Source organism: Drosophila busckii, chromosome X (genome assembly GCF_011750605.1).
Source record: "Drosophila busckii strain San Diego stock center, stock number 13000-0081.31 chromosome X, ASM1175060v1, whole genome shotgun sequence".
NCBI lineage: Eukaryota > Metazoa > Arthropoda > Insecta > Diptera > Drosophilidae > Drosophila > Drosophila busckii.
In genome coordinates, this window is record NC_046608.1 from 11,910,584 (window position 1) to 11,923,622 (window position 13,039).

The 13,039-nt window shown below is 36.0% G+C and overlaps 1 protein-coding gene across 1 annotated transcript in view; it reads left to right on the forward strand.

The window, feature by feature from the left end:
* The window catches only part of LOC108605248, a 54,252-nt gene that overhangs the window by 14,461 nt on the left and 26,752 nt on the right, over positions 1-13,039 (forward strand). Inside the window, 4 exon segments of the mRNA XM_033294619.1 lie at positions 5,938-6,068; positions 10,585-10,954; positions 10,957-11,864; positions 12,052-12,293. Of these exon segments, the coding sequence (XP_033150510.1) occupies positions 5,938-6,068; positions 10,585-10,954; positions 10,957-11,864; positions 12,052-12,293 (1,651 nt within the window).

A 13,039-nucleotide genomic window follows, 5' to 3' on the forward strand; every position in this document is an offset into this window, starting at 1 on the left:
ATAGCTATGAGTGTGTGTGTGTGTGTGCTTGTTAGCGAGGGCTGTTAATAATGTTACGAACAAGAACAAGAAATTTCATTTCAAAATGCTTTTAATTCTTTTGAAATTTGACAATTTTCATTGAGTTCAGCTCAAAATTAAATTAAATATGTACATATCAGCACAATATATTAAATATTGCATATTAATTTTAATTGCAATACTCAAAGCTGCGTTTTGATATTTTTATTTATTTTTTTTTATTTTAAAAAGAATTTTTAATTTTGCCTCATTTTTTTGCAATTGCTGAGAATAAAATAAAAAAACACGGAATTGCATTTAAAAATGCTCTTGGTTTTTTTTTTTAAATTAAATATAGTTAACATTTTTATTCGATACAACTCAAAGATAAATATGAAAATGTTAGCAATTTATTTAATATTGCATTTTTTATAAATTTTAATTGCAATACTCAAAGCTGCGTTTTGATATTTTTATTTATTTTTTTTTATTCTTAAAAGAATTCTTAGCTTTTTTTTTTGTATATTTAACAAAGTTTATTGCGCTTTTCATCAATAGTTGAGCTTCATATGTTTGCAATTGCTGAGAGCGAAAAAAACACGGACTCTTTATTTAAAATTAAATATAGTCAACATTTTTATTCGATACAACTGAAATAAATATGAAAATATTTTATTAATTTTAATTGCAATACTCAAAGCTGTGTTTTTATACTTTTATTTATTTTCAAAAGAATTCTCAATTTTTTTAAAGTATACTTAACAAAGTGTATACTAATATAATAATAATATTTGCGCATTCCCATTAATAGCTGAGCTGCTTAATTTTGCAATTGCTGAGAATAAATAAAAAAAAGAACATGGAATTTCATTTAAAAATGCACTTTATTTATTATTTAACATAGAGTGGCTTAAAATCATGTTTGGTCCAATGGGTAGTATTAAATATTAAAACGTAAGCGCGCCTTAAAATTAATAAAATATTTATTTAATTTTTGCTTGCAAATTATATAAAATAGCAACAAAGTTTATTTTGCGTGTATTAAAAAGAATTGTAAATTTCATATTTTTAAACAAAGTGTATACCAAAGTTGTGCACTTAACGTTTTTTTTTGCATAGTAAAAAATTTCCATTCAATAGCAGCGATTTCTCATTTTAGCGCTTGCTGAGAAAAAAAAACACAATTGATTGCTACATATTGTTTAATAATAAACATTCTTACTTGACTACAGTTATTTGTAATATGAAATGTTTTGTTGTTTTTTGGAACGCGGAAATTCGCATGAAAAATATTTAAAATATTTGTGGAAATAATTATGCGAATATTTATTTAATAATTTAAGAAAATCACGCAAAGCCAAAGCCAAAGAGTAAACAATAAACAAGACACTTAAAGCGAAGAATGCAGCACACGATTCTCTCAGATTCACACGTACATATAGCATATATATAGATATATATGTATATATATAAACAGACAATGGCAATTGTTAAGTAGCTAAGGCTAAAGCTAAAGCAAATTGCATTGAAAAGTGAGTGAAGAAAATAAATAAAATAAATAAATGCATTTGTTTGCTAATTGTTGTTAATTATTTAATAGCCAATTAGTAGAAGTAAACGTTAGTTAGAATATATAATAAGTATATATATTACTATAAGTAAATGAATGCAGACATATTACGTATACGCACAGCCCATAGACCGCAAAAATAAATAAATGTATGTGTGTGTGTGTGTGTGTGTGTTGCCATTTAACACGCGACACATTATTATTTAATTACAATTAAATTTTAATTGCAAATGACAAACGCAGCCAAAAGCTGATTAATGAAAATAACAACAACAACAACAACAATTTATAGTTATAGTATATATTATTAATGAAACAGCTGGCAAAATCAAACAAATTATGTTATGACTAAAGATTAAAGGCGCTGCCAATCAAAAAATGTAAACAAAAATAATAATTAGAGTTTGTTGTTGGTTTAATTCAATGAGGCAGCAAATTTTAAATTTAATTTAAGCAAAGAATATAAAAAATTAATAGTTGCAAAAGTTTGTTGCATTTGGTTGGTTGCTTATCGATTTGTGGCAAGCAATTAAAGCGCGCACACACACACACACACATACACATGCAGTGTGGAGTGCGTTACATGAGCGTGGCCATAACTTGACGCTGAAGATGTTTTCGTTGTTGTTGTTGTTGTTGTTGTTGTCGCTGCTGTTGGTCAAACACTTGTGTGCCACGCCCACTCTGAGCTGAGTGCACTCAGTGACCATTAATTAGTAATTAAGGTTAACTTATATGTATGTGCAATATGCGTGTGCAACAGTTTTAGAGTCATTGGCTAACTTAAACATTTTGCATGCTAAGTGACAAAGAGTGAAGTGGGTGGTGGGGTGGGGTGGGGGGATAAACATACGCACTTAACGTGAACATGAACTCAATCGCTAGGGCAACAGCTGTGCACTGAATTGGGCCTAAAGGAACACACACACACACACACACAGAGAGACACACACACATGCAAATGAGATCAAAAGTCAGAGCATGAGTTGAGGCTGAGCTGCTGCTGCTGCTGCTGCCGCCTGCGAGGTTCAATGACATGCATATATATTTTATATATGTGTGTGTGTGTGTGTATGTGTGTGTGTGTGTTTGCGTTTGTATGTATGCGCAATGGGCGACTAATTGGATTTGCAAGTGTTGGCCGCGTAGGCAAACTGCGACTGCGACTGCGACTGCTGCTGCTGCTATTAACGCCCACTTTGCCTGAGTGGGCGTGACCTCGTCACAGAAAAAACCTAAGCGACTGCTAACTAAAGGCAAATAAACTGAACCCCAGCTCCCAATCTCAACCCCACGGAACAGCTGAAACAACTGCAGAAGCTCAAGCAACAACAACAAAGAGCGAGAGCGAGAGCGAGAGCAAACGATAGTGTGAGCGAGAGAAAAAAGTGCCAAGAGCCAAAGCCTGAGCTCGGAGCGTAAAGATTTAAGCTCTACCCCATTGAATTGCAATCATTAAAGCGAGAGCGCGCCCAGTTGATGATTATTATTATTTTTTTTCTTCTTTTTTTCATAAGCAGAGCTGAGCGAACGTTCAGCGCTAATTAACAACGAGCATGCTTATAAAAAAAAAAAATTGCAATTGTAGCCACTTGTACAACAAATTCAAGTGCTGTCAACCGAACGAGAACTGAACAAAATATTAATTAAAGCACAAAGCTAATCAAAAGAAGTGTAAGACAAGCGCTGAACTGCAACTAAAAAAAGGACAAAGCAACTGCTGAACTAACAAAATATTAATAAAAATTAATATTAAAATATATTTAAAGTAGCAGCAACATTTAAAGCAAGCAGCGTTCACTAAAATTATTAAAATATATTATAAATATTATTAAAAATTTAAAGCAGGCAGCGCTCAACTGTTGAACTAACAAAATATTAAAAAAATTATAAAATCAAATAGAACTTTGAAAAAGATTATTTTACTTCCATTTTTTTTTAACTGTTAACTTAAATCAGTTATAAACTAAAAATATTTTAATTTAAAGCAGGCAGCGCTCAAACATTTAAATATTATAAAATCAAACAAGCAAACAAAATATAAATAAAAAATTATTAAAATCAATTAAAAAAAATAAATGAATTTTTTAGCGCTCAACTGCTGAGCTAACAAAATATTAATAAATTAATATTAAAATATATTTAAAGTAGCAGCAACATTTAAAGCAAGCAGCGTTCACTAAAATTTATTAAAATAAATATTATAAAATATATTAAAATTTAAAGCAGGCAGCGCTCAACTGTTGAACTAACAAAATATTAAAAAAATTATAAATCAAATATATTTAAAGCAGCAGCAACATTTAAAGCAAGCAGCGTTCAACTGTTAATTAAAATCAGTATTATAAATAAAAATATTTAAATTTAAAGCAGGCAGCGCTCAACTGTTTAAAATTATAAATCAAATATATTTAAAGCAGCAGCAAAATTGAACTCAATATATGCAAATTTCAAAGCAGGGGCAGCGCTCAACTGCTGAGCTAACAAAATATTAATTAAAATCAAAAATAAAGTAAATTTATCAAAATTTAAAGCAAGCAGCGTTCAACTGTTGCACCAAAATCAATGAAAAGCAATATTAATATTATAAAATGAATATATCAAAATTTAAAGCGCACTCAACTGTTGAGCTAACAAAATATTAATTAAAATCAAAACTAAAATGTATTTAAAGTCAGCGCAGGCAACTGTTGAGCTTTTAGTTGAAAGCAAAAGCGACAGAGGGGGGGGGGTGTTGCGCGTTTGTTTGCTGCAGTTGAAAGGCAATAAAAGTGACAGTTGATTGCAAAGGCGGCGGTGGGCGTGGCAGCCTGCGACGCCGCCGTTCGCTGTGTAGACATAACAAAGAAATTGTTTTGCTTTGATGATCGGCTTACTCAGAATTTCGCGTAAGTAAAAGTTGCAACAAACAATAAACGACGCCTGCCTTTAAATGCTGTTGCAATTGCAAAATATATATATATCCTATATAGACTAAGTTGCATGCCACTTGCATAAATGCGCCGCCCGCACAAGCTGCAAAAAAATGTGAAAAGTGTAAGAAAAAAATATATATAAAATATATTGAAGTAGCTGGCATAGTCGCTCTCGCTCTCTCTATCTCGCTCTTGCATTCTCTAGCGCCACTTATTGCGCATTCCGCCAACATTTACATTCATTTGAGATTACAATACAATTGGCCATATGAATAATATTGGCAACAGTCGCTCGTCGCTCTTGGCCTTCTGCCTGCCTGCCTTGGCCCCCTCTCTCTCTCTCTCTCTCTTTGCGCTATTGTGTGTATATTGATTCTATATACAATTGTTGAAGAATGTCAACGGGAAATTCCTTATTAATGGAGAATGCATTTGCCCACTGGAAGTCTCGAGGCCACCACAACTTTCGTGTCGAGCACCTATTGTGGCCACAATCTCTTCAAGCATCTAATGCTTAAGTTATTAGCAGCACTTTAAGCTGCAGTTAGTTTGCAGCTTAAAGAATTTGATTTTAACTTTATTTATTCAAGTTGTTATAAAACAAATTAATTAATTAAAATTATATATTATAATTTGAGTCAATTTATATCAATATTTAATGCAAATAATTGGTAAATATAAAGCCTCAACACAGACAGCAATATCTGCACGATCTGCCCAATGGATATATAGCTTATGGTTGTTCTGCATCGTTTAGCATGAGCTACGAATCTGTTTATTGTTCAATTGCTTCACTCATCATATAAGAAAATGTCAAAATTATACAAAATAATTCAGTTCATATATATTTTTGTTTATTTATTTAAAATTTGTTACTTTGTATATATTTTATATTTGATAATTCACATTGAGTGCAATGGGCATAGAGATTATCCTTAGCCTGGCAAGCAGTGTTGCCAACTTTTGAGCGCTTCGGATAGTTTTGGGAAATAGCCAGAAATAGCCGAAAATAGCCAGGCAATAAAAACTTAGCTTTTAACATTGATGAGCAAGAATGTTTCATATTTCAAATTTATGAAGCCAGCGACTTTTTTTTTTTGCTCATCAATTTTGCTGCCTGCCTATTTTCTATTTTCCCAATTTGAATACACAACTTTACATTAAATAGCCAGAATTCCCGCCAGATATGGCGAGTAAATAGCCATATTGGCAACGCTGCTGGCAAGTTCAAGGGTTGAGCTGTTGTCCAGCAGTTTGATAGCCAGCGGCTTGTCATGATTAGCCAACTGATATATTATATATCATATAACTAAAGGATTTGCTGGATTTGTTGCCACAACAGCTGAATGACTAAACTTGGCATAATAACTTTATATACATAACTATCAAATTTAGTTAATCCGATGCTAATACGATCAACTAATTGCTAACGAATTTATGCTTTGCTTCTAGCTTGGGACATTGGAAATTCGGTGCAGGACGCGTTTGTCATTGCAGTTGAGGAGCATGCCCGGGAGCGTTTGCAACGTTTGGCGGCATTGAATCGAGTGACGCCCGTCGATATAACACAGCTGTCCAAAAAGGTAAGCAGCAGTCATTATCACAGTATATATATCATATATATATAGCACATGCATGTGCTGCATGCTACACTCATAGCTAAAAGTATATTGACAAACGTTTGTTGTGCTTTTTGTTTTTATTGCAATTGCATTTATTGCTTAACAATTTTTAGCAACAATTGTTGCAATTGTTTGTCAAAATACTTTTCTCTCTTGTTGTTTGTATTTGTGCGCGTTAACGGGTTCAATGCACTTTGGGCCAATATTAACACATGAGCTGACCCTTGAGCTGAAATTGAAATTGACTTAGTAATGGAACTAACTGTAATCCCAGCCGATTTAATTGTTTTGCGCTCTCGAACATCAAAAAAAAAAAAAAAAAAACAAAAATCATGCGCCCAAGTTAGACACAAATTCAATTAAAAATTCAACAAACAGCAGAGCACAGCAAACAAAACTGCAAAAATAACAAAAAAAAAAAAAAAAAAAGAAATTCAAACTTGAAAACTAAAATCGACAGGCAACAAAAAGTTGCGTGAAAAATAAATGAAATGCACACAAAAGCGGGCACAACCGACAGCAAAGCACGCAGCACTAAGCGCAGCTGGCGCAACTTTCAAACGCAATAGACCGTTGTGCACTTTTTAATGCAGAGTCTGCAAAATATGCAAAAATTGTTGCAAATCAAATTCGTGCGTTTCGTTTGTTCATTTGTCTGTGTGTGCACACATACAAGCAAACCAAAATAAACACACACAACATAGTTTCGTATAGTTTGTAAATTATATTGTATGTTTTGTTTTTTTTAACGCGACAGCAAAATCAAATTATTATTAGTGCTGGCATGTAATGCAATTTTTTGCTATTATTATTGTTGTGTTTTTTTTTTTTATATATGAGCTGTCCATATATAATCATTTGCATACGCCTGTTGTTGGGCTGCCAATATGAATCATTTGCTTAAAATCGTGTAAATGATAAATGACAAATGTACACGTTGCTTAGCTTGTCATTTGAATTAATTAAGTTTGTACTAATAGCAATTGTTAAATAATATGTTAATTTATGTGGAATCGAATGCATTCATTCATAGCGAATCGAATTTGTTATAAGGCTAAACGCAGCATTCCATGCATAGCACTCATGCCATTCATTGATTCATTCACTCACTGAATGCAATTGTTAAATATGCAAATGTATGCCATTCATTCATATGAATCGTATCGAGTTTATAATAATTTCAATGCAACATGCCATGCATTGAATCATTGATTCATTCATGACTCTGTGTACTAATAGCAAATGTTAAATATGCAAATGTATGTGAGTAGTGTAAAATGAGTCGAATGCATTCATACAGATGAGTCGAATCGAATTTATAAAAACTTTGTATTTATTCATACACAAAGCATATTTATAAACGCTTTTGTATTTATACAAACAGCGGTTCATGCATTGAATCATGCCATTCATTGATTCATGACTCACAAATGATTCAATTTGTACGCTTACACACACACACACACACAATGTAAACTTGCCGCACATTCAATCAACGCACTGTAGTATGCATCAACTTGATCAACAGCTCTGCACTCCACTCATCTCGCCTCGCCTCGACTCGACTCGACTCGACTTGGGTGCCAATAATCCGATAAAAGTGTGCGCTAAATGTGTTGCCTGTTGACAACGTCGAGCTGTTGGAGGAGTAGTGTGGATTGGGCGCTCGCTCTGCTCGACTGACTGACTGACTGACTGACTGATGAGTATGAGTTGTGAGCTTTTTAGATTTGGCTTTGGGCTGGAGAGCGGCAGCGGCAGCGGGAGCAGCAGCAGCAGCAGCAGCAATTGAACGCACAAGTGGCATGTGCATGAAGCGTGAAGCATTTTGTTGATGGCAGCACACACACACAAACACACATACACACATATTGCTATATATTTTAGCTATATAAAGTATTAAACGTATAAATGTGCGCTCATATGCTGAAGTGATTGCATACGCTCGACTGCTGCCGCTCAAGTCTGCAACGGAGCTGGAGACTGGAAGTTTGGGAGAGATTGGGGGGTTAGCTCTGAGGCTATTGACAGCAGTTAAGGTGTAACTTAGCAGCAGCACCTGTTGCGAGTGCAGCAGACAGAGAGAGCGCGAGAGAGGGTGGTGGGTGGGTGGGTTGTCAGCTTATGCGCTGAATGCGACTAATCACAGCTCTAATGCTATTTGGGCAATTGAATTTCACTCAAGCACCAACCAATTTGTATTTTGCTGCCAGCCAAGCTAATACAGTTTGAGAGTCTTGCGCCCCAATGTGTAAAAAGCGACTCGTGGTGACGTCTCTCGGCGGTGTCTCGTGCATCAGTCTGCGGTTGCTGCTGCAGCCCACGCAGCCAGACAGAGCAGCGCAAATGCAAATTACACACACACGCAAACACACACACACACACATGCGCATATAGAATTTTGTTAACAAAATGTATTACAGTTAAGTCTGGAATTGTGTGCTTCGAATTAGCGCTAAATGTTTGAAATGTTTAGCTCAATTCAAATTGCTAAAACTAAAACAGATTTCAATTGAATTTTAATGTAAATGTCAGACAAATACTTTGAATACTTTAAATTAATATACATTTTTTATTTTAAGTTTAAGTTAATATAGAGTAAACTATAAGCTTTCAATGCAATTTTAGCAAGAGTTTGACCACCAATGTATTTATTTTAAATTTTTTACATTTTTTTAAACTTTACTTGTAACGCGCTTTGATTGTTTACTATGCCTTCAATATAAATTTGAATAGTTTTATTTATATTATGAGTAATAAGTGTAATAAATATTTTAAAATATTTTATAGAATATTTGCAGCTTGAATTCGAATAGGAAATTTAGACTGGAATTCAAATTGAATTAATTTGAAGCTTACACTGAACTTTGCTTAGCTGAAATTAATTTAACTTCTTGAACTGCTTGCTCGCACTGCTTGAATTTGAATAGGAAATTTTGAGTGGAATTAAAATTGAATTAAATTGAATTGCTTGGCCGAACTGCTTGAACTGCTTGCTCACACTGCTTCGAGTACATCATAGCCAAATGAGTTCAATAATATATTAAATTATAAATTTAATTGCAAATTCATTAAGCAAACGAATTGACAGTTGCGCATTTAATAGTCGAAACTTGCAAAACAATGCAATTCAATTAAGTAGCTGTGTGTGTGTGTGTGTGTGTGTGTGTGTTATACGCTGGCTTCACTGTAGCTTGTATAAATAATGCATATTTCATTAGGCGAGCGTGGGCTGCACAAAAGCCAAAAATTGAGCCCCACCCACCCACTCAGCCGCGCCCCCCGACTGTGTGTCTGGATTACTTTGTCTGGCTTCGCTTTAATGAAATTTGATTGATATGCATACGTTATATATAGCATATATAGCTATCGCACATATCGTACGATATGCCAGCAACGTTTAATGTGATGCTGATGTGTGTGTAGCTCTCACTCTCGACGCGTTTCGATTCAGGCCAAGCAGCGAGCCTTGCTAATTGGAAGTTTAAGCCACAGTCGACAGTTCAGTCAGTCGTTCATTTATATTTTTGTAAGCTGCGCACACATTTTGGCTTAAGCGAAAGCGTTTAATTCATTTATGTAATATTTATTACAACATTAACTTCAGTCCCAGCGCCATATAATGAATTCAATTGGGGGTGGGGGAGGTGTCTTGGCTTTTCATTCATTTTATTTTAATGCCAAACAACATTACGCATTTCATTTTTAAATACTTAAGTTAAAAGCACAAAATGAAAAGCAATTGAAATTTACAAATAAATGAATTTGTATATTAAAAATTTGTTCTTAATTAAACATTAAAGCAAATTAGTATTATTGAATAATTATACATTAACAATTGTTATACATTTTATTTTATACTAATTTTGTTTTTAATTTTTGTGCATATACAATTAATTTAATTAATTACATGTGTAAATAAAATTAAATTAAACGCTTAAATTATTTAATAATTACATACAGTTAGTTTTTAAATAAAATATTAATATACATTTTATTTTAATTTATTTAATTCGAAGCACAAAAGCTACATATATAAATTTAAATTAAAACAAACAAATTTTATTTAAATACAAAGTGAAACAAAATAATACATAAACTAATACTACTATTAAATATATTACTATATATTAATAATTTAAATATTTTTTTAGTTTTTAGATCAAAGCATACAATTTTTACTATTAATTAATAATAATAACATAATTTAAATAACGATTTAGTTTTAGCAAATGTAGTGTTGGAAAATATTATAAATTTTATATTTTGTGAAAATTCGCTATGGAAAGCAATTGTTGCAATTTGCATTTGTTTATTGCAGTAGCCAAACACTAAACTTAACTATTTAATGTGCAAAATGCAATTCTGCTCTCTCTCTCTCTCTCTTCCCCACTCTTCCGCTTCCGCTTCGTCTTCTAATTCGCTGCATGCTGTGCATTCAAATTAAATAAAAATCTCGCTGCTCGTTGCTCTGCAGCTGCAACAATCGAATAACGGCAGCAATGGCGGCAACGGCGGCAATGGTCAAACGCTCAGCAATCAGACCAAGCAGCAGGATTTGAGCTTCTTGAACGACTCAACGCCCATCTATGTGACGTCATTCAGCAGCAATCAGATAACCAACAGCAGCGCCACCATGACAACAGCCACAGCCGGCGGCCCCATCAGCGCGCCCCAACAACTGGCGCCGACAACAGCAACCGGCACCATTGCAACAGCAACGCAGCAGGCAGCGCCGTCGGCAGCGCTTGTCTCAGCCGCCGTGGCAGCGGCAACAGCAGCAGCTGCTGCTGCTGGCAGCGGCGGCGGCGGCGGCGGCGATCGCAATGCAAACAGCTCGGCGACGGCGGCAATTGTGGGCGCAACGGCGGCAGCAGCAGCAGCGGCGCTCAAGCAGCCGCCGGAACGGGCAGCGCCACCGGTCACATCTATCAGACGAGTCAGGCGCAGCAGCAGCAGCTGCATCAGCTGCAGCAGCAACTGGCGGCAGCAGCAGCCGCAGGCAAACCGCTGGCAGCCAAATCGCTGCTGGCCACGAGTTTGCAGCATCTGGCGGAGGAGGTGGACGACGATGAGATGGACGACGACGATGACGATGTGGATGGCGCCAACTATTGCGGCATCACCTACATAAGCTACAACAACAAGCAGGCGCAGCTGCCGACAACAACGTTGCCGGCGACAACAACACTGCCCGCCGCAGCAGCAACACTGGCGACAACAGCAGCCATACACCAGCAGCGTCAGTCGCGTCCGCCGCCGCGCGACCGCGAGTCGCAGGCTGCACTGCATCTTAGCAGCGAAACGCTGGCCGCTTGTCAGTTCGTCGATGCGCAGACATCGACATCGCCGCTGGCCATCGCCGCTGGTGGTGGTGGTGGCTGCCACAATTTTGTGGCTTCGGCTCATGTGCATGGCACGACGACGCCCAAGACGGAGTACTCGACGGCCATATCGAGTGGACAGCTGCAGCAGGCGTTTGCCGAGCTGCAATATCATGGCGGCGGCTGCAGCAGCAACAACAACAGCCGCACCAGCAGCAGCAGCAACTTCAATGGGCAGCTGCAGCAACAGCATTTACTTTTAAGCAACAACAATAATAGCAATAATTGCATCGCATCGGGCATCAACAGCATCAGCAGCATCAACAGCATCAGCAGCATCAATAGCAACAGCAACATTAGCAGCAGCAACTTCAGCAGCAGCCACAACAAATGTGATTTAATATCAAATAATTTGTATCCACCGAGACGAGAGGTGAGAGCATCTCACACACATACACACACACACATACATAGACGTTTTCAGCTGCTGTTTGTATATATATTAATTTTATTTCTTAATTTATTGTTTATTACTATTATTCATTTGCTGTGCTGCCCGCCACTTGTCGTATACGTAATTTTTAATGCTCAACGCTTTTGTGCATTCTTGTCGTTTACAGTTACTAGCAGCAGCACATAACGATGACGTCATCGTGCATCAGTCCAACGATGGCAACGACTCAGCTTCAGCATCAGCAACACTAAACGCCGCCAGCAGCAGCAGCAGCCACAGCAGCAACCAGCAACAGCTGCTGCTCGAGTTGCAACAACAACAACAACAACAACTAAGTCCGACAAGTAGCATATCAAAAGGAAGAACTGAACTTTTATTGGGCGATCAAACGTTGCGAGTTGAACAGCGGTAAGTACTAAAAGTTAGTAACCCCCCCTCCCCCCACACCAACCACCCCTTTCATTTATGTTAAGCTAGCAAATAGATAAAAGCTGCGCGCTTAGCTTAGCGCTCAAGTGGAAACTAGTTTAACTTCCCATGCGTGTGTGTGTGTGTGTGTGTGTGTGTGAAAGTGTTGCACACACACATAGATAATTGAAAGTTAACAATAAACTGGTTAAACAGTTAGATTCTGTTTTTCATTATTTAAATGTAAAAAAAGCTTAAAATTTTTATATAAAAAAGGCTTAAGCGTTTTTTTATAAAAAATAATAATTTTTATTAAGCAAATGAGCATTGCTGGCTTTGTTTTAGTTATTAAATTTAATTTTTTAAGCAAGCAGTTTTCAAGCAGCAATTCTTTATTATTGTTTATATATATTTTTTTTTATTTTATTTAGTTTAAACAAGCTTATTAACAAATTAACCAAGTGTGCAACAGTTTGACGTTCTGTGCTGACTTGTTAAAAAAAAGCATTGCCTATGCTGCAGGCGCAACTTAAATTTACACAGCAGCAGTGCTGCTCAAACTGTACGCAAACTACTTGCTGCAATTGTTTGTTGTTGCTGCTTCTTCTTCTGCTTCGTTCATATGCATTTTGCAGCTTTCATTTAGTCGACGACGACGCTCCTTTGTCTTTTTATATTTGCCAAGAATGTTTTATTACCGCTATGTCGGCAACTACAACAACAACAACAACAACAACAACAACAAC